Consider the following 21,410-nt stretch of genomic DNA (forward strand, 5'->3'; position numbering starts at 1 on the left):
TTAAATAAATTCAACTCCAAATTGGTCATTCTCTTTTTTTATTCTCTCTCTTTTTATTTATTTTTATAGCCGGATGTGACACTGACAACGAATATTCTTACACGCATGTATCGCTTTTCCTCGCATACATTTGTATACGTAAACAGTGTGTTCATAAAAATAATGACGATGCACTACTGCAGTACGAATTTTTAATATGTCAGTTAGCAGTAAACTGTCTTTGGATTCGGTACTTTCACAATCTTTCATAGTGACTTTTTAAAAATTGAAAATGAACTACCAATCTTCTTCTTTTACATCATTAGAAAGTGGTAGTCTTGTTGGAACAAAACCAAAGAAAATTGCCCAAAGGAGGTTTGTTTGACATTATGTAATTATAATTTGTCAGAATTATTTTCTTCTTATTAGCTAAAATTTGTTTTTTATTCATTTTAAGATATAATTCAGCTTTTATAAAATATAGATTTACCAATATCATACGTGATGGAGTATTCTTTCCCAAATGCATCAATTGTCATCGAATGTTCTCAAATAATTCGATGAAACCTTCATTATTTAAAAAATAACAGTTGTTAGCATTTCATCCTGGATTGGCAAACGAAGACACCGATTTCTTGAAGCAGCAGGAATCTGTTTCAATTAGGAATAATTTAAATACAAGTGAATCTCATATGATAAAAGTATCACATATCCTTTCAAACAGAATTACTAAATCATATCGAATTGTATTAGATTTAGTAAAACCCTCAATTTTAGACGCTACCAATGTAGATTTTGGCGAACTTTCTTTAACACATCAATTTTCTTGTATTGTCCTTTGAGCTTCTACAGTTTCACGGCGCATTAAAACTCTTTCATTCGACATTAAAGTCAATTAATCGATAGATTAATTGACTTTCATTTAGGACAAGAGATTAATTTACATTAATTTTTGTAAGTCGATTATTTGTTTTTCAAATTATGCTTAGGATTGACGAACTAGTTATTAATGATAAAATAATGCATCTGATGTGTTAAGAGGATATTGATTGATTCTGTATAAAAGGAAGAAATTGTGTAGCGACTCTTATGCATTAGACACGAATGTGTATTTTGTGTTTCTAGTTTTTTTGGCTGTTTGGTTATTGATAATTGTTAAATTAAAGTTGCGGTTGGACTGGATTTGACGTAATAGGTGGGGATGTGAATGGTAGTTATAAAAATTTCAATGCAATTTCTTCAAATATGACCAAGAAACTGCATTACGTTAAAAAGTTATATATAAAATATCACATTTTTAGTGGAAATTTTGTTTCTTATTTATAAAACATTTTTGTAAATCTTACTTTATTTATAAAGAAATGTATCAAATGTGAATCAACCTTACAAAAAACGAATGAAATTAGACAAAGAATAAAACAAATATTTCAATATTGAATTCATATGAAAATTTATTTTTTCATAACTTTCAATTCTACACATAACAATGAATCAATAGTCACAAAACTTTTCAGCGTCTAGTGTTACGATGCTAAGAATGCATATGATATTTTACATAATAAAATATCTTCTTATAATAAATAAAAACGTACACAAATATCAACGATTACGGCAAATAGAATTGTAACATGAATACCGACTTATTTTGTTCGCAATGACATGATTTTTCAATTGATAAAATGGATTCAATGTTTTTTTAATAATTACAATGATATTCGGTGTTAATGTCGATATTTAAGAGAATTATCATAGATACAATTTAGTTACACATTCAAAGACTACATATTTTGTACTTTTTAAAATACATACTAAGGTATGACATTAAGTTGTGTATAAGACTGTTAATAACAATTTTTTCATTGACGATTAAAAATAATAAATTATAATTATCTGTGAAGATCAACAACAAGAAATAACATGATTTAAATTATATATTAAAAAAACATACGCTAAACCCTGGACTATAAAGAACCAAACCAATGATAATGATTATGTTCATTTTATTTTTAGATGCATATCAGGCTTTGGTAACATTGATCAATTTAATAGTGATAAAATTATTTCAACTTGTTATATATTATTCAGACACGTACGGTGAGATACATTCCCTTTCGCTCGTTTGCGTGTTAAGTGACGAGAGTAAGTAAGAAGAAGTGGGCGTGCGGAACGCATGTAACAAACGCCCTTATCTCTCACTCACTCTCGCCATTTAACACGCGAGCGAGCGAAAAGGAATGTATTTCACCGTAAGCGCCTGATATTATTATGTATATTTTATTTACGTAAATAAACTAAACAAATAGTATTGTATACAAAATCAACAGCATATGTAAATAAATATCAACAAAATATAAAAAAATATTTTTAAATCATTTCTTATGGAATGAATGTTATTAACTTTTTATTTTTATACATTCGCATGTAAACATTTCAAATAAACTATTTATTATATCAACATAATAGAACTTTAATATTAAATAGAGGCATTTTTACACATACATAAATTATTAATTTGTATATAAAAGGGAAACATTATTGTAAAAGTTATGGTCAAATAAAATATATAAATATATCAAGAGCAATTATTTAAAAATTAACGCAAAAAAGGGAAATTTAAATTAATGTGTGCAAAAACGCCATTCTGCATAATATACCACTCGGTCGCTGCTGTGTAAATATTTATAATATTTAACTACATATATTCAAGACTAGAAGAAACTTTCATTGAAACAATATGAGTTGAGGTTTTAATATTGTAAAAAAGGGGCATTTTAAATTTACTTTGGTATTTTTTGGTTACAAAAGTTGTATTTATATTAATATATTATATATTTATATATACGGATCTCATCACTTCATGAAATAAATAAATGTCATAATATATAATACAATATTTTATAATATATATCACACAGTAATAAAATCTGTTTGCAATGTATTGTATATGCAGTTACCATAGTTTTACACTCACTGTGCGATACTTACATAAATACATAAGTAGCGTTTATATTCAATTTAAACCCACCATTTTTATGTATTATAACAGTACCCATAAAATTGATTTTTTTATATAAATTCATATTATCGTAATTAGGTATGTAAAAGTATATAAGTATTATTTTTAATTGGATACCCATAACTCTCTAATTTGTGAATTGTTTTAAAGTAACTGTGCAGATATAGGCTTTAATCGTCGAATCATAGTTTAATACTAACGAATATATAATCTAAGTAAAATATCTTCATTTATAAAATAATAAAACATACATTAGTCCCTTTCAATGGAACACAATGTTCTTGTAACAATAGTGAATCACATTAGCTTATATATGTACAACAATCAACATTTATAATTTAGCTAAATTTCCTAGTGTCAAATAAAGCGATTGACATCACCACCTGACCATCGTGCGATACTGATCGTTTACGGCTAACCTTTTGATTGTCTCGTAGCCAAGTATGATACTGAACGAGAAGCTGGCGGATTGGACCAGCCGAGCGGACAAACCCTTGGCGAAGAGTCCGTTGGCGCCTTCCTCATTCCAGAGCTCTTTAAACGCTATCTTCATTGAGTCTAACCGTTGGACCTGGATCATAATACATAGGCAATTAAAATTTTTTCAATTTATCTTATAATTTTTTAATACGCACTTGTAATCTTGCTCGCACAATATCTAACGGATTTGTAAGTATCGTTGTGGTGAAACCTCCAAGTGTTCCGGCTGCGCATTGAATGAGCAGATGCGATACCCAATTAGGGCAGATTTCGAGTAATTTTTCTAAAAAATGTTTGTTATTAAATTTTTGCATGTTTAGTTATCTATATTTATGACCCATTGAGCATATATTCTAAATATAAAATTTAATTTAGTAAATATTAATCTTATCCTAAATATTAATGAACTGTATTTAGACAGTATATAGTTATTAGTAATATAAAATTTATTTATTTTATTATTTTTAGATATACAGTATTTTCCAGAATTTATATTGTATGTAGTTCTACAGCTGGCAACGTAAGTTAAGATGGAAAAGTTTATACATGCCATACTAAAGCGACATAATTAATTATTGACAGTTCGATCAATAAAAATGCAACGATTTAATGCTAATTCTTTTACAGTCATCTAAGTATTCCATTTCAAAGTAGGATTCAAATGATCAAAGAATCATTGAGTATAATAAGTCTTAAATGTTATGATCACACCTAGTCGTTAGATCAAACTTGTGTTTGGACGCAAAAGCACCACTTTTACTGGAGGATTAATGTCCACCAACATTTATGAAGAGTGCCTGGAACATTGTCGAGAAATTACATCACTTTAAAATGTATATCATTTACAGGTTTTTAAATCTGATTTTTTTAATATACTTGTGACGTAAGTTGGGGGATTACTGTATTATATTCATAACATAGACATCATAACCATAAAACTATTTAAATAGATATTAATTATTTCACTCGCGGCTACTAAATTAGTGCATTAAGCACAGCAATTGTGTCGATTAAAAAAATCTCACCTTGATACATGTGGTAGAAGACCCACCACAACGCTGAATTTGGAACGTAGGCAACTAACGACGCAAAGTAACCTCTATAATATCCCTTCAATCCGTCTTGTTGATAGATTTTGCTGGCAATTTGGTATGTTAACTGCAAACGTGATTGATTCGGCGTCAGTTGTATGCCAAGAGGGTTTAATCCAATCTAAAATCACAAATGCAAAAAATCACTCAAAATTTTTAAGACTTTTACTGGACGGGAGTTGCCGCTTACAGAACTGTATATATAAGATTTTCGCCACAGAGTTAAGATTAAATAAAAAATTTCACAATGATAGTATTTTTAATATCAATTACAATTTTTTTTAAATACTCATTTTAATTGCATTTTTATAATTATTTAATAAATATTTTAAAATGCTAAGCTTTTGGGTATACATTATATTTATTATGAATTTTTAAAGTAAAAAAAACTATTATATTTTGGTTTGATAATAGATTTAAAATATTGCTCAGTATCATTTACATATCATAATTTTTATAACCTATAATCGCTATATAAAATTTTCTATATTAACTTTCCTGTATATAATCTAATAAGCGAGTCAGTAGCTCCTTACAATAATTTTACAAATAATAAGTGTGGCAGCGGTCTGTAATATGTTAACGGTAGAATCTATTCATGTAATTAGTTTTTTGCTGACATATACAAATTTATTACTAGTCGTATTACTAGTTCATATTTTTTTACAGCGAAGTGTTACATTTATTTATACATTATTTCACTACGATTAATTTTAATTACGATTTTTTGCACCTAAAATTCAATAGCCTGATTTATATGTAAGATAATATACTGATTTCAAAACTCCTCGTTTATTATTATTTTTTTAACGTGTATTTATATTTTTGTTATAGTATATTTTATTATTTAGTATTTATATACTTAATAAAATGGTTATTAAAAAAAACTACACATGTTAAAGGAAAACTAATATTAATGATTCCGTCAGCTGAAGTATATCTCTATATTGGTATAATTAATAATTGTGCAATAAAATAAACTCTTCCAGTGTCTATCTAGCTAAATAAGTCATACTTTCTCACATCAAAATCTCGACCAAATTGAAAACTTTTTTAAAACAAGAGTTGAAAATTATGAAAAAAAAATGCATCACATGTTCCTATTTAAAATTATGGCTCGTCGAATATGTTCTGTTTCTTTATTAGTATATTTTATAATATCGTCAATTACACAATTTTCTATTAGGAGATAACCATGTTTTTAAGAGGCAAGATAACTTTATTTACAAGGCTGTTAATAATACTGTCACAATTTTATTTATTTGTCTGACTAACATAAAACCTGTAACTTTCTGTTGTGAATTATATGAAAGATAATTAAGCAATATAATAAGTAGTAAGAGGATATTAATATAGTTTTAGTGTTTAAAATAAAATCGACGATATCTAAAAAACGAGGCTTTATAACAGAATAATGATTTTTACATTTAAATATTTAATCTTCAGAGCAAAAAGAAACGAAATTTCTTTATAATGTTGTTTGATATAATTACCAATTGATTTCCAGGCTTGACCAGTCCTAATACCATCATATGTTGACTAAGCACATCGAAAGGAACGATTATTGTCTGACTTACAAGAGAAGCACATCCACCTGCTATGAATGTCTGAAATTAAAAATTGATTATACATTTAAAAAAATCTTTTACGTAGAAAATATTCTATACTTCAAACTTACTTTAATTTTAGTATTACAATCTCTGAGGCCAAGAACATGTCTTACACCTTCGTACGTAGATATATAAAAGACACTCGAGACTATTTGTGGCTGCAAAATTACAAGATTATAAAATTTTGAATAAAACGGTAGTTTTTAATATTAATTGGTAGCAACTCGTTAAATCCTATTTATATGTAAATTATCTGCGTTTTTATTTTAACCACTTCATCCTCAGGTTTATTTTAAAAAAATGGTCAAAAATAATCACATTTTTTTATTGCGATTTATTATGTGATGTGTTATGAGAATGATGAAAAAAATCAGTTTAAAATTATTTATTCATAATTATTATTATTATTACACTTTTAAATTTTTTTTTTTAAATTAATAAAAATTTTAAGTTGCCTCCTTTGCTGTTTCTTTTCATCCAAACTCTAAACATTACATAGAAATACATATGTATGTGTGTGTATGTTACGTAATGTTTGTTGTCAAATAAAAAAAAATACCTTATAATACAGTATGGTGATTTTTGAAACAATGTGTAACGCATAAAGCAACCATGCATTCTGGACAATGGTATTGCGCGTCTCTTCTAATTTTTTCCCCATTCACGTCAAACAAACTAAATTTTGGTTCTGATTTTTGTGCATTTTACACGAATATATTTTACCATCTGGTTATAATACGCAGTTCTGAATGAATAGATCTTCTGAGAAAATATTTGAAACTTATGGTTTCTGTTTTGTTACCTAATTTATGATGACATCCAGAAATAAAGTAAATATATTCGAATTGTCTGATAATTTCCGCAGTCTATGGAAGTGGGTGAAATGAAAGCAATCTAAATGAAAGCAACCTGATCGTGTAAAATAAATACTAGCATCATAAAGTGTCAGTTTTTTTATTTTATTTATGAGGGGTAAATGTCTTCAATATAAATGCACATGTGAGAGAATGCATAGATAGAAACGTGTAAAAAAATACTAGCATCGTAAAGCAGGGGTAGCCAACCCAAATGATCTTGCTACTACTTTGGAAATGCATCATAACGGAAATGCGAGCCACATATAAAATTATATATCCCCATTTTAGATTTTGATACACTATAGACATTTTATGGAGTGAAAAATTAAAACGCAATGAGTTATTATTATTGTGTTTAGTATTATTCTTACATGTAAACATAGATAATATAATAATAATGATACTAAACGTTAATTGTAAAAAAATATATAATACTAAAAATTAAATATAAAAAATATATAAATAAAAATGTTCAAAGCAAGCCGCGGGTTGGCCACCCCTGTCGTAAAGTGTCATTTTTTAAATTTAATTTATGAGGATCAAATGTCTTCGATACAAACGCACATATGAGAGAATGCGTAGTAACGCAAGGTATTATGCAGAACGTTTTTTTTTTTAATAGAGTTCACACGCGCCCGTGCGTGTATGCGTCTAACGTCAAAAACATTTTGAACGCGCCCGTGCGTATAAAAGGGTGAAGTGGTTAAAATATCTTAGATATAAAATTGAATTATTAGATAACAAATTTATATTAAAATTATCAAGAAAATGCCGGTATTCTCCAGGGTTAAATTTTAGGCCCCTTGCTATATACAATATTCATGAGCGATTTCATAAATAAATTAAATAAAAATGGTCATTCTATATATTGAAATATTAACAAATGGTTAGTCATTAAAATTTCCACTGAAAAAGTAGCAGCAATGTTTTATCATAGAAGAAAAAGTGCTTTCGCTGTAGATCAATTTAGAGTTAATATGCATAATATATCTCTTGATTGGCCCTCCATTAGACTGAAGTTTCATAGAGATATCATATAGATAAACTAATAAAAAAGGTAAAAGCTATTGGAGCATTAATAAAAATCTAAAACAAAATAATTTTCAGTGAAGATATGATACTTACAGAAGAAATCCAGAAACCTCGGTATAAAGCACCGCTTCCTCCGCTTTGATAAATCTTTGTCGCAGCGTCAATCACACCTGTGTAAGCTTCACGTCGCCGCTGCAGTTGCAATTGTGTTTTAATGAGAGTCAATGGATAAAGTGCACAACGAACTGAAATTAATTTGGTTCATTAAAAATCCGTTTAGTTAGTTAAGTCAATGGAAGCTAACCTGTGAAGCTGCTCAGCATGGAAAGTGGAAAAAACTTTGTTTTGTCCATCATGTCCCACTCGATTGTTGTAATCAACTCGGGTGGAGGACTATCCACGACGGGGACAGCCATTTTGTTCATATAATATTTATACGCAAACATGCATAAAACCGGTGTCAACTGAAACGTTCATAACCCATCTTTTGTTCGGTTTAACAATACAATTGTCTGCAAAGCAAGAAAGAAATAAACACGTTCACATGATAAGTTATTATATTTGTTAAAATGTCCAAAATCAAAGTTCAACACTATTAGAGATAATGTGGGAAAGAGATGGTGGTGTATATACATACATAGTATATGTAAACATTTTTTTACCAATAAGAATAATTTAATAAATAATAACTAAATTTATATTTCTAATACATTATGATAGCAATGTGCTTGATAGAATATTTTTAATGAATTATATCAAATTCGTTGATTGTATTGCTTCATTGACCTTGTTACACAAATATAGTAATAATTAACCAAATATTGTCATACTTTGTTATGTAACACGTGTAATTAACATACAGCTAATTGCTGCATATATCTTACATGTTATTTGAATATTTCAATCGCACAACAAAAATAATTATTCATGATTCGACGCAATTGTTAATATATTTGACAGTTCACTTCTGTGTCCATTTCACAAAGACATGATGAGTAATGAAACAAGATCAGATAATCGAATAATAATGATGAGAATCAAATCTGATATGTAAAATGTGAAATTAATGGCGCAATCGTACTCGTTATCCCAAAATATGAAACACTGGTCGAAGTAGCTCTCCAGTTATGGTTAAAAACTCACAGAAATAACTCACACGGGTCAAGAAGTCACAACGTATGTATGAAACATTGACGAATGTTAAGGTCGCGTCCTAGAGCTGAATATAAAAGCAAGGTTATGTTCTGCGTTGACAGCTGACCTCTTCTTTTGACATTACACTTTAAAAAATATGTTTATAAAATCTGACAATAAACAAAATATAATTGTCCATAATATTATAAACAATTTTTGATTTTACTATTTAAAAATAAACGCATTAAATAAATTATTTGAAATGGAATAATACATAAAATCAAAACTTACAGTTATTTATAATATACCGAATTTTATTATTAATATTAAAATATTAGCTCTAAAAATTGTGCAAGGTTTTAGGTAAAAATATACCAATAGTAATAATAAGCAATGAGTAACATTGATGAAATATAACAGAAACATGTAATATGCAACGTATCTTACAATCTCTAATAATAACTTTAATTTTAATACATTTTTAAAATACACTAAAATTGGGGTAATATTGAACATCAATTCATAATTGATTTATTTATTGTAATGAATGTATCGTTTTACCAAAGTATTTTTATCGTTATATAACAATACTTAAGATATATAATCAATGCGCGTTGATAGAATAACATATTTTTTATTATAATTTCAATATTAAGACGAAATTAAAAAGGCAATCATTATCTTAATACACAAATTTTAGATATTTAACACTGCTTTTTTTTCTCTTTTATTAAAAAATCCCAATTAAATACGTGTAAAATATAATACTAAAATTGACATAAATTAAATATAAAAAGATACGCATAAAAAAGTTATTAAAATATTAGGTATTCGCAATTCCGTAAAATTTTAAAGCAAGAGTTCCAGCTAACAAATTTTCATTATTTATAACTCACATCAAATATGTCAGATTCATCGGAGTAAGTTATAAGAGAACAAAAGGCGGAGTTGATTCAGGATACAAAATAACTCCTGAATATTCTTGCGTACGGGCGATAAGGCGGTGGTTTTCAATGCCTATAGGATATGGATTCATAAATATTCTAATTGGCGAATCAATGATCGATGCCGTCGAAAGTATTTCAAACGTCTCCTATCGGTAGATTTAGTAAATAAACCTGTAATTGAACGTTAGGAGAACGTTTATTTGCATAAGCCTCAAAAGTCACCAATATAATTATTCGTGTTTCGTGTATTTTTGTCACTCATGATTTCATTTTTTTTCATTTTCATTTGATTTCATTTTTACAAAAATGTTTTTATAATTTATTTTTTAATATTATTATTTGTAAAGAAAAAATGTAAAAAAATATATTGTGTTTTATTGCGAAAGTTTGAAAAGTCGCGCATGCTTGACATTATCGGGTCTGAGTTGAGGAAATGCGTTTGTGTGCGTGCATAAACAATGACAAAAAGTATTATAGTTCTACGTTCGATTAAAAATATTTTGGTCTCTTGATAGTTAATATACTTGAAAATCTTTATTAGTAATTCATATTTTTGAGTTTCAGTTTTTCATATACATACTATTTTTGAAAAATAAAAAAATGTTATTGTGTATTATTACGAAATAATTCTGCTTCAACCCGTTGCAAAGTTTTTTCGACTTTTTTGTCTTTTATATCGATCTCCGGGTTGCAAAAATAAACAATAATAAATAAAATAATATAATAAATAGAGGAAAGAGGGGAGGGTGACCTGATTCTTGCCTCGTGTCCCGCGTTTCTCAGTGCCGGCCCTGATGCACACATTACTTATACGTATTAAAACTCTCAGTTTGCCTTAGATATTTCAAACGCTTAGTGATAAAACACAGTTTTTTTTATATCAAAATTTTATTATTAGTAATAATAATAAAATATAAACTGAGCACAAGTTATTAATTTGTGCAATGGGAAATTTTCAACTTTTAATTTTGATTATTTCTTCAAGATAAAAGTATAAAATAATAATTTCTACTACTACTAAGCATTGTTTAATTTTCTTGCACTGTGATTTTATATATTTAATATAGGCTTAAAATATAAAATTTACGGTATTACAATTTATGGCCGGTTGATGATTTGTTACGATCACTACAGGTTTGACAGTTGCGCGTCTTTGAATGTTTAAAGGATTCTTCGTCGACTCGAAGTAATATTTTTGACTTTTACCCATTAACATTGCTTTTGAAGTTATTCAATTTTATGTTATTGTTATCTAGCTTCTCAAATTTATATTATTTTTAGGTCTATCGTTGTAGCATGACCAACGAGACCATTCGTCCCATTTTGAACGGCACCATCCCATTTTTAGATATCCTATCCCATTGTTCCCAAGCATAGCTACGGGACGTCGAAAAGTCCCGTTTTCAGAAAGAGTAAATTTACAATCGAATACATAGCAGGTAGGAGGACATTCTATTCATAAGCGAAGTTAGCTTTTAGGCATTCAATGTCCTTCCTAGTAAAAAGTCAGAAAGTATATTGCCCTAATTGTTAGAAGATAACGGAATCCGAAAACCAGTTTGTCATATTCTTCAAATCAAAACGGACGTATTTTTATTTCGGTTTTGCTTGATTGAATTGCTATACTTTATTTTAATTTATTAAAATTTTTAGTTTTAGATTAAAACTTGGATTTTAATTTTATATAATAGATTAATTTTTTTTTACTGTATTAGTGTAATATTGATTGTAAGTTATATTGCATGTTATTTTACACTAGTATCGAAATAAATAAATTCAAATATTGATTATACAAAATTTTGTAATAGAATCAATGAAAATTAGTTGTCGTTATGGTCAGAAAAACAATGCGATTTTTTCTCAAAAATGGAGTAAAGGAAATGTTATTGCACACGGTTCAACTAGAAAATTCAATTATCTTCTTTACGTAAAAAAATTGTTTGTCGTGCGATATTCATTTTTCACATTAAAGCTGTTAATGTGTTCGAATAATCGGAAAAAATGTGTAGAATCATAGCTTCAATAAATAAAACGAATGAAAAGTGTGATTTTTAAAATTAGTAAGCTATGCAACACGGATCACTTTATTTTAATTTTTCTGTAGTGAATTAAATACAGTACTTAAGTTATACGCCCAACAAGTTATCGATACTACAGCCGTAAATCATTTTATATTAAAGATGAACGACCTTAAACGCTTATGGAACGCTTGTGATGAACTGGACAGCGTTCTAAACTCTGCCGTATGTGTCGCCGTTTCATTTTCTAACATTGATAATAAAGCTTACGATAAAGATGGATGGATAAAAGTGATAAAAAACGAGCTGAGCGATCTTAAATTGTTGAATTCGAAAGCTATCATGCTAAACGCGACTATTCTTAAAGGTATATTATTACTTTGTGTAGGTTCTTATATAAAAAATAATATTTTCTATTTCTATATAATTATATATATATTTATATTTCAGATCGGATTCCAATTAGCGAAGATTTAACGGTGGAAGAAGCTAAAACGCATCTCAAAGAAGCGACCGAAGCTCACGGCCGATGGAACAATGCATCAAAAATGAAGGCAATATCTAGAGTTATATATTTAGCTTATCAGAGAAACGACGAGGAGAAGAAAACGTAATATTGATTATAATTTTTACTGATATCGTTTTATTTATTAATTGCTTTATGATGATTTAGGTTGTTCAATGATTTGTTGAACAAATTATTTGATTTGAATTTTATATTGAACAATTTGAACAATGAAGAAGAACAGAAAAACGAAGAATTAAAAATGTTTGCAAAGAAATGGAAAAATGCTGCCAAATTGTGGATAGAGAAGAAAGAAACTGAAATTGAAACATCTAAGAGTACAAGTAAAGATGTGCCGGAAAGCGTCTCTAGGTATTCGTGTATTATTCATTCTTCAATATCTTAGTTCCGCTTTAACATAAGTTTTTTATATGTGGTATTTAGCCGTCTTTCACAACTTATAAAGAAGATGGAAATACTGAAAGCCATACAAGGAAGATTGTTAGGATCTTGCATGTCATACGATTGGTCTCGAGATCCTGATAAACTTGAGAGACATTTAATTTCATCAAGGCGTCCAACATATAAAATGGAAGATTTTTGCATGTAATTTTGAGTGGTTTCAACATTTAACACTGGGTTTAGGGGTTTATAAACCCGTCAATATGACTGGTATCGTTAAAAATACAAACCAAATCAGAATACAAATCAGAAACCTGTCAATTTAACGGGTGCTGTAAATCTAGTGTTAAATAAATATTGTGAGTAATATTTTTATTTTGTAATTAGTAACATGAATTTCAATGTAAATTTGGGAAAAAATTAGAAACAATGTAAAAAATTTTCTATTTTGATTCATATTTACAAACTAAGATTAAATAAAACAAAGGTTAATAAAAAATAAATTTTAACACAATATGTGATTTTTGGTTTTATTATTAATTATTAATCTCATTTTAAATAAATTTACAATTATGTAATTTTAAACATAATATCTATTATTATGAAATATCACACTGCTAATGGTTAACGTATTTTCCATTTTGGAACAAGATCAAGCTGGCTCAAGTGCAAATAATGTATCATTTAAAATATTTTATTGAAATCCTAATAAAACTATAACAGTATCGTTTCCACAGAACAGGGTTACTTAACTTTTAACATAAACGATCGAATACAAATTATATATATATATAAGTTTTTTTTATTTATTTAATATATAATATAATACAATATTTGGCATAAGCCCATACAGTTGCTTTATTGTCAAACGTATTTTTTTTTGTATCATTCATTGATTCCTGTTCATTAAATTTGAAAAATGATACTTCTTCTTTTTGTAAATATTAAATTCATTATTAAGCTTCTGAAATGTCAATAATATGTAATTTCACACATGGATATGACGCAAGAGCAATGTTTATCAAAAATTGCTTCAATATAACTGAATAACAAATTTGTATTTTCAATTTTATTTTATTAAAATGACTAAATATATCATGTGTTTATTTATACAATTATTAAAGTAATCAATTGAAAACACTATTTTATTTTAAATTAATGAAACTTTGTAAAAAAACATGGATGGACTACTGCGGGGATGTAGATTAATTGTACACCTAGACAATTGGAATGAATAGTTTCATTATTAAATAAAACTTGAAATTTTGTCCTGTTTTATCAAATTACATACATAAAGAAATATATTATAAAACATAAAGGTTGTTATAATTACTTATATTTATATTAAATGTAATAAAAAACATATGTTAATCGTTTTTGTATCCAATTATTTAATCTTTGTTTTGTAACAGCAAAAGGAAATCTTTTCTTTTTTAAAACCTGTTTAAGTAAAACCGATTTTTCGAGCTGTTTTTAAGTGGTGTTAGTTAATGTAGATGTACATGACGAGCAAGTGTAAGCTACTGCCCCAGCGTTTGCTGTGGCATCAGCGTTAGCGTTTACTGTGGCTTCAGAGTTTGCCGATGCATCAGCGTTTGCAATCGAATCCGCATTGACACTAGTGTTTGCTGTGACTCTGGCGTTTGCTGTAGCATCGGCATTAGCAGTAGCACCATTTGCTCCATTGTTGCATGTTCTGGTTATTACGACTGAATTAGTGGAGGCGCCGGCGTTAGCATAGCTACCAGCGTTTGCTGTAGCACTAGCATTAGCTGTTGCACCAGCATTTGCTGAAGCACCTGCGTTTGCTGCCGCACCTGAACTTGCTGCCGCACCAGCGATGGCACCTGAATTAGCTCTTGCACCAGCAAATGCACCACTTGCTCCATTGCCGCATGTTTTGGTTATACCGACTGAATTCGTCAAGCCGCCAGCGTTGACATTGCTACTAGCGTTTGCTGAAGCACCAGCGTTTGCTGAAGTACCAGCACTTGCTGCCGCACTTGCGTTTGCTGCCGCACTAGCATTAGCTGATGCACCGGCATTTGCTGAAGCACCTGCGTTTGCTGCCGCACCAGCGTTGGCACCTGAATTAGCTCTTGCACCGGCAAATGCACCACTTCCTCCATTGCCGCATGTTCTGGTTATTACGACTGAATTAGTCGAGGCGCCAGCGTTAGCATTGCTACTAGCGTTTGCTGAAGCACCAGCGTTTGCTGAAGCACCAGCACTTGCTGCCGCGCTTGCGTTTGCTGCCGCACTAGCATTAGCTGATGCACCGGCATTTGCTGAAGCACCTGCGTTTGCTGTCGCACCTGAATTTGCTGTCGAACCAGCGTTGGCACCTGAATTAGCTCTTGCACCGGCAATTGCACTATTTGCTCCATTGCCGCATGTTCTGGGGTTACCGACTGAATTAGTCGAGGCGCCGGCGTTAGCATTGCTACCAGCGTTTGCTAAAGCACCGGTGTTTACTGCCGCTCTTGCGTTTGCTGTGGCTCTCGCGTTAGCTGTAGCACTAGCATTAGCTGTAGCACTGGCATTTGCTGAAGCAACTGCGTTTGCTGCCGCACCTGAATTTGCTGTCGCAAAAGCGTTGGCACCTGAATTGGCTCTTGCACCGGCAAATGCACCACTTCCTCCATTGCCGCATGTTCTGGTTATTACTACTGAATTAGTCGAGGCGCCGGCGTTAGCATTGCTACCAGCGTTAGCTGAAGCACCAGCGTTTGCTGAAGCACCAGCACTTGCTGCCGCACTAGCATTAGTTGATGCACCAGCATTTGCTGAGGCACCTGCGTTTGCTGCCGCACCTGAATTTGCAGTCGAACCAGCGTTGGCACCTGAATTACCTCTTGCACCGGCAATTGCACCATTTGCTCCATTGCCGCATGTTCTGGGGTTACCGACTAAATTAGTCGAGGCGCCGGCGTTAGCATTGCTACCAGCATTTGCTGAAGCACCGGTGTTTGCTGCCGCTTTTGCGTTTGCTGTGGCTCTGGCGTTAGCTGTAGCACTAGCATTAGATGTTGCACTGGCATTTGCTGAAGCACCTGCGTTTGCTGCCGCACCTGAATTTGCTGCCGCACCAGCGTTGGAACCTGAATTAGCTCTTGCACCGGCAAATGCATCACTTCCTCCATTGCTGCATGTTCTGGTTATTACTACTGAATTAGTCGAGGCGCCAGCGTTAGCATTGCTACCAGCGTTTGCTGAAGCACCAGCGTTTGCTGAAGCACCAGCACTTACTGCCGCACTTGCGTTTGCTGCCGCACTTGCATTAGCTGATGCACCAGCTTTTGCTGAAGCACCTGCGTTTGCTGCCGCACCTGAATTTGCTGCCGCACCAGCGTTGGCACCTGAATTAGCTCTTGCACCGGCAAATGCACTACTTTCTCCATTGCCGCATGTTCTGGTTATTACTACTGAATTAGTCGAGGCGCCGGCGTTAGCATTGCTACCAGCGTTAGCTGAAGCACCAGCGTTTGCTGAAGCACCAGCACTTGCTGCCGCACTAGCATTAGCTGATGCACCAGCATTTGCTGAGGCACCTGCGTTTGCCGCCGCACCTGAATTTGCTGTCGAACCAGCGTTGGCACCTGAATTAGCTCTTGCACCGGCAATTGCACCATTTGCTCCATTGCCGCATGTTCTGGGGTTACCGACTGAATTAGTCGAGGCGCCGGCGTAAGCATTGCTACCAGCGTTTGCTGAAGCACCAGTGCTTACTGCCGCTCTTGCGTTTGCTGCCGCACTAGCTTTAGCTGTTGCACCGGCATTTGCTGAAGCACCTGCGTTTGCTGCCGCACCTGAATTTCCTGTCGAACCAGCGTTGGCACCTGAATTAGCCCTTGCACCGGCATTTGCACCACTTCCTCCATTGCCGCATGTTCTGGTTATTACGACTGAATTAGTCAAGGCGCCAGCGTTAGCATTGCTACCAGCGTTTGCTGAAGCACCAGCGTTTGCTGAAGCACCAGTACTTGCTGCCGCACTTGCGTTTGCTGCTGCACTTGCATTAGCTGATGCACCAGCATTTGCTGAAGCACCTGCGTTTGCTGCCGCACCTGAATTTGCTGCCGCACCAGCGTTGGCACCTGAATTAGCTCTTGCACCGGCAAATGCACCACTTCCTCCATTGCCGCATGTTCTGGTTATTACGACTGAATTAGTCAAGGCGCCAGCGTTAGCATTGCTACCAGCGTTTGCTGAAGCACCAGCGTTTGCTGAAGCACCAGTACTTGCTGCCGCACTTGCGTTTGCTGCCGCACTTGCATTAGCTGATGCACCAGCATTTGCTGAAGCACCTGCGTTTGCTGCCGCACCTGAATTTGCTGCCGCACTAGCGTTGGCACCTGAATTAGCTCTTGCACCGGCAAATGCACCACTTCCTCCATTGCCGCATGTTCTGGTTATTACGACTGAATTAGTCGAGGCGCCAGCGTTAGCATTGCTACTAGCGTTTGCTAAAGCACCAGCGTTTGCTGAAGCACCAGCACTTGCTGCCGCACTTGCGTTTGCTGCCGCACTAGCATTAGCTGATGCACCGGCATTTGCTGAAGCACCTGCGTTTGCTGTCGCACCTGAATTTGCTGTCGAACCAGCGTTGGCACCTGAATTAGCTCTTGCACCGGCAATTGCACTATTTGCTCCATTGCCGCATGTTCTGGGGTTACCGACTGAATTAGTCGAGGCGCCGGCGTTAGCATTGCTACCAGCGTTTGCTAAAGCACCGGTGTTTACTGCCGCTCTTGCGTTTGCTGTGGCTCTGGCGTTAGCTGTAGCACTAGCATTAGCTGTTGCACTGGCATTTGCTGAAGCAACTGCGTTTGCTGCCGCACCTGAATTTGCTGTCGCAAAAGCGTTGGCACCTGAATTGGCTCTTGCACCGGCAAATGCACCACTTCCTCCATTGCCGCATGTTCTGGTTATTACTACTGAATTAGTCGAGGCGCCGGCGTTAGCATTGCTACCAGCGTTTGCTGAAGCACCAGCGTTTGCTGAAGCACCAGCACTTGCTGCCGCACTTGCGTTTGCTGCTGTACTAGCATTAGCTGATGCACCAGCATTTGCTGAAGCACCTGCGTTTGCTGCCGCACCTGAATTTGCTGCCGCACCAGCGTTGGCACTTGAATTAGCTCTTGCACCAGCAAATGCACCACTTCCTCCATTGCCGCATGTTCTGGTTATTACTACTGAATTAGTCGAGGCGCCGGCGTTAGCATTGCTACCAGCGTTAGCTGAAGCACCAGCGTTTGCTGAAGCACCAGCACTTGCTGCCGCACTAGCATAAGCTGATGCACCAGCATTTGCTGAGGCACCTGCGTTTGCTGCCGCACCTGAATTTGCTGTCGAACCAGCGTTGGCACCTGAATTAGCTCTTGCACCGGCAATTGCACCATTTGCTCCATTGCCGCATGTTCTGGGGTTACCGACTGAATTAGTCGAGGCGCCGGCGTTAGCATTGCTACCAGCGTTTGCTGAAGCACCGGTGTTTGCTGCCGCTTTTGCGTTTGCTGTGGCTCTGGCGTTAGCTGTAGCACTAGCATTAGATGTTGCACTGGCATTTGCTGAAGCACCTGCGTTTGCTGCCGCACCTGAATTTGCTGCCGCACCAGCGTTGGAACCATAATTAGCTCTTGCATCGGCAAATGCACCACTTCCTCCATTGCTGCATGTTCTGGTTATTACTACTGAATTAGTCGAGGCGCCGGCGTTAGCATTGCTACCAGCGTTTGCTGAAGCACCAGCGTTTGCTGAAGCACCAGCACTTGCTGCCGCACTTGCGTTTGCTGCCGCACTTGCATTAGCTGATGCACCAGCATTTGCTGAAGAACCTGCGTTTGCTGCCGCACCTGAATTTGCTGCCGCACCAGCGTTGGCACCTGAATTAGCTCTTGCACCGGCAAATGCACCACTTCTTCCATTGCCGCATGTTCTGGTTATTACTACTGAATTAGTCGAGGCGCCGGCGTTAGCATTGCTACCAGCGTTAGCTGAAGCACCAGCGTTTGCTAAAGCACCAGCACTTGCTGCCGCACTAGCATTAGCTGATGCACCAGAATTTGCTGAGGCACCTGCGTTTGCTGCCGCACCTGAATTTGCTGTCGAACCAGCGTTGGCACCTGAATTAGCTCTTGCACCGGCAATTACACCATTTGCTCCATTGCCGCATGTTCTGGTTATACCGACTGAATTAGTCGAAGCGCCGGCGTTAGCATTGCTACCAGCGTTTGCTGCTGCACTTGCGTTTGCTGCCGCACTTGCGTTTGCTGCCGCACTAGCTTTAGCTGTTGCACCGGCATTTGCTGAAGCACCTGCGTTTGCTGCCGCCCTTGAATTTGCTGTCGAACAAGCGTTGGCACCTGAATTAGCTTTTGCACCGGCAATTGCACCGTTTGCTCCATTGCCGCATGTTCTGGGGTTACCGACTGAATTAGTCAAGGCGCCAGCGTTTGCTGCCGCACCTGAATTTGCTGCCGCACCAGCGTTGGCACCTGAATTAGCTCTTGCACCGGCAAATGCACCATTTCCTCCATTGCCGCATGTTCTGGTTATTACTACTGAATTAGTCGAGGCGCCGGCGTTAGAATTGCTACCAGCGTTAGCTGAAGCACCAGCGTTTGCTGAAGCACCAGCACTTGCTGCCGCACTAGCATTAGCTGATGCACCAGCATTTGCTGAGGCACCTGCGTTTGCTGCCGCACCTGAATTTGCTGTCGAACCAGCGTTGGCAACTGAATTAGCTCTTGCACCGGCAATTGCACCATTTGCTCCATTGCCGCATGTTCTGGGGTTACCGACTGAATTAGTCGAGGCGCCGGCGTTAGCATTGCTACCAGCGTTTGCTGAAGCACCGGTGTTTGCTGCCGCTTTTGCGTTTGCTGTGGCTCTGGCGTTAGCTGTAGCACTAGCATTAGATGTTGCACTGGCATTTGCTGAAGCACCTGCGTTTGCTGCCGCACCTGAATTTGCTGCCGCACCAGCGTTGGAACCTGAATTAGCTCTTGCACCGGCAAATGCACCACTTCCTCCATTGCTGCATGTTCTGGTTATTACTACTGAATTAGTCGAGGCGCCGGCGTTAGCATTGCTACCAGCGTGTGCTGAAGCTCCAGCGTTTGCTGATGCACCAGCACTTGCTGCCGCACTTGCGTTTGCTGCCGCACTTGCATTAGCTGATGCACCAGCATTTGCTGAAGCACCTGCGTTTGCTGCCGCACCTGAATTTGCTGCCGCACCAGCGTTGGCACCTGAATTAGCTCTTGCACCGGCAAATGCACCACTTCCTCCATTGCCGCATGTTCTGGTTATTACTACTGAATTAGTCGAGGCGCCGGCGTTAGCATTGCTACCAGCGTGTGCTGAAGCTCCAGCGTTTGCTGATGCACCAGCACTTGCTGCCGCACTTGCGTTTGCTGCCGCACTTGCATTAGCTGATGCACCAGCATTTGCTGAAGCACCTGCGTTTGCTGCCGCACCTGAATTTGCTGCCGCACCAGCGTTGGCACCTGAATTAGCTCTTGCACCGGCAAATGCACCACTTCCTCCATTGCCGCATGTTCTGGTTATTACTACTGAATTAGTCGAGGCGCCGGCGTTAGCATTGCTACCAGCATTAGCTGATGCACCAGCATTTGCTGAGGCACCTGCGTTTGCTGCCGCACCTGAATTGGCTGTCGAACCAGCGTTGGCACCTGAATTAGCTCTTGCACCGGCAATTGCACTATTTGCTCCATTGCCGCATGTTCTGGTTATACCGACTGAATTAGTCGAAGCGCCGGCGTTAGCATTGCTACCAGCGTTTGCTGCTGCACTTGCGTTTGCTGCCGCACTTGCGTTTGCTGCCGCGCTAGCTTTAGCTGTTGCACCGGCATTTGCTGAAGCACCTGCGTTTGCTGCCGCCCTTGAATTTGCTGTCGAACCAGCGTTGGCACCCGAATTAGCTTTTGCACCGGCAATTGCACCATTTGCTCCATTGCTGCATGTTCTGGGGTTACCGACTGAATTAGTCGAGGCGCCAGCGTTAGCATTGCTACTAGCGTTTGCTGAAGCACCAGCGTTTGCTGAAGCACCAGCACTTGCTGCCGCACTTGCGTTTGCTGCCGCACTAGCATTAGCTGATGCACCGGCATTTGCTGAAGCACCTGCGTTTGCTGCCGCACTTGAATTTGCTGCTGCACCAGCGTTGGCACCTGAATTAGCTCTTGCACCGGCAAATGCACCACTTCCTCCATTGCCGCATGTTCTGGTTATTACTACTGAATTAGTCGAGGCGCCGGCGTTAGCATTGCTACCAGCGTTAGCTGAAGCACGAGCGTTTGCTGAAGCACGAGCGT

The 21,410-nt window shown here is 35.9% G+C and overlaps 3 protein-coding genes across 9 annotated transcripts; 1 reads left to right on the forward strand and 2 right to left on the reverse strand.

Moving 5' to 3' along the window:
• Positions 1-1,404: 1,404 nt before the first annotated feature.
• On the reverse strand, positions 1,405-9,346 carry LOC148229990 (solute carrier family 25 member 44). 5 transcript variants are annotated; one of them, XM_088197808.1, is made up of 8 exons: positions 9,209-9,346; positions 8,370-8,577; positions 8,159-8,310; positions 6,245-6,334; positions 6,060-6,173; positions 4,501-4,687; positions 3,631-3,758; positions 1,405-3,566 (listed from the first exon to the last, which is right to left on the reverse strand). In XM_088197808.1, exons 2-8 carry the CDS (start codon positions 8,509-8,511, stop codon positions 3,372-3,374), a joined length of 1,008 nt encoding a protein of 335 aa, XP_088053934.1. In that variant the 5' UTR covers positions 8,512-8,577; positions 9,209-9,346; the 3' UTR covers positions 1,405-3,371. The 5 variants fall into 5 exon arrangements, with proteins under 5 accessions (XP_088053934.1, XP_088053935.1, XP_088053938.1 ...); XM_088197809.1 differs by having other exon boundaries at positions 9,147-9,337; XM_088197812.1 differs by having other exon boundaries at positions 8,370-8,529; positions 9,222-9,335.
• A 1,900-nt stretch (positions 9,347-11,246) lies between these two features.
• LOC148229991 (uncharacterized) lies at positions 11,247-13,585 on the forward strand. Of its 3 annotated transcripts, XM_088197331.1 has the most exons (6): positions 11,270-11,332; positions 11,428-11,585; positions 12,327-12,531; positions 12,615-12,774; positions 12,838-13,041; positions 13,114-13,585. In XM_088197331.1, the coding sequence occupies exons 3-6, from the start codon at positions 12,327-12,329 to the stop codon at positions 13,277-13,279; spliced, it is 735 nt and encodes a 244-aa protein (XP_088053457.1). In that variant the 5' UTR covers positions 11,270-11,332; positions 11,428-11,585; the 3' UTR covers positions 13,280-13,585. The 3 variants fall into 3 exon arrangements, with proteins under 3 accessions (XP_088053456.1, XP_088053457.1, XP_088053458.1); XM_088197330.1 differs by lacking the exon at positions 11,428-11,585 and having other exon boundaries at positions 11,247-11,332; XM_088197332.1 differs by lacking the exon at positions 11,270-11,332 and having other exon boundaries at positions 11,366-11,585.
• Positions 13,586-13,726: 141 nt separating this feature from the next.
• LOC148229992 (uncharacterized) lies at positions 13,727-20,366 on the reverse strand. Its single transcript, XM_088196960.1, has 2 exons — positions 20,179-20,366; positions 13,727-20,119 (listed from the first exon to the last, which is right to left on the reverse strand). Exons 1-2 carry the CDS (start codon positions 20,364-20,366, stop codon positions 14,545-14,547), a joined length of 5,763 nt encoding a protein of 1,920 aa, XP_088053086.1. The 3' UTR covers positions 13,727-14,544.
• Positions 20,367-21,410: the final 1,044 nt, after the last annotated feature.

The sequence above is a fragment of the Plectrocnemia conspersa genome, unplaced genomic scaffold (genome assembly GCF_051122295.1).
Source record: "Plectrocnemia conspersa isolate PC_06_02 unplaced genomic scaffold, ASM5112229v1 ptg000011l, whole genome shotgun sequence".
NCBI lineage: Eukaryota > Metazoa > Arthropoda > Insecta > Trichoptera > Polycentropodidae > Plectrocnemia > Plectrocnemia conspersa.

Excerpts from the sequence above, each read along its gene's own strand:
- LOC148229991 (XM_088197330.1), top strand. The coding sequence starts at position 12,327 with ATGAACGACCTTAAACGCTTATGGAACGCTTGTGATGAACTGGACAGC. Across the intron at positions 12,532-12,614 it reads AAACGCGACTATTCTTAAAG|ATCGGATTCCAATTAGCGAA; the intron begins GTATATTATTAC and ends TTTATATTTCAG. Across the intron at positions 12,775-12,837 it reads AACGACGAGGAGAAGAAAAC|GTTGTTCAATGATTTGTTGA; the intron begins GTAATATTGATT and ends ATGATGATTTAG.
- LOC148229992 (XM_088196960.1), bottom strand. The coding sequence starts at position 20,366 with ATGGAGGAAGTGGTGCATTTGCCGGTGCAAGAGCTAATTCAGGTGCCA. Across the intron at positions 20,120-20,178 it reads CAGCAAACGCTGGAGCTTCA|AACATGCAGCAATGGAGGAA; the intron begins GCACACGCTGGT and ends AGTAATAACCAG.
- LOC148229990 (XM_088197808.1), bottom strand. The coding sequence starts at position 8,511 with ATGTTTGCGTATAAATATTATATGAACAAAATGGCTGTCCCCGTCGTG. Across the intron at positions 6,335-8,158 it reads GAGGTTTCTGGATTTCTTCT|CCACAAATAGTCTCGAGTGT; the intron begins GTAAGTATCATA and ends GTAATTTTGCAG. Across the intron at positions 6,174-6,244 it reads ATTGTAATACTAAAATTAAA|ACATTCATAGCAGGTGGATG; the intron begins GTAAGTTTGAAG and ends TTTTAATTTCAG.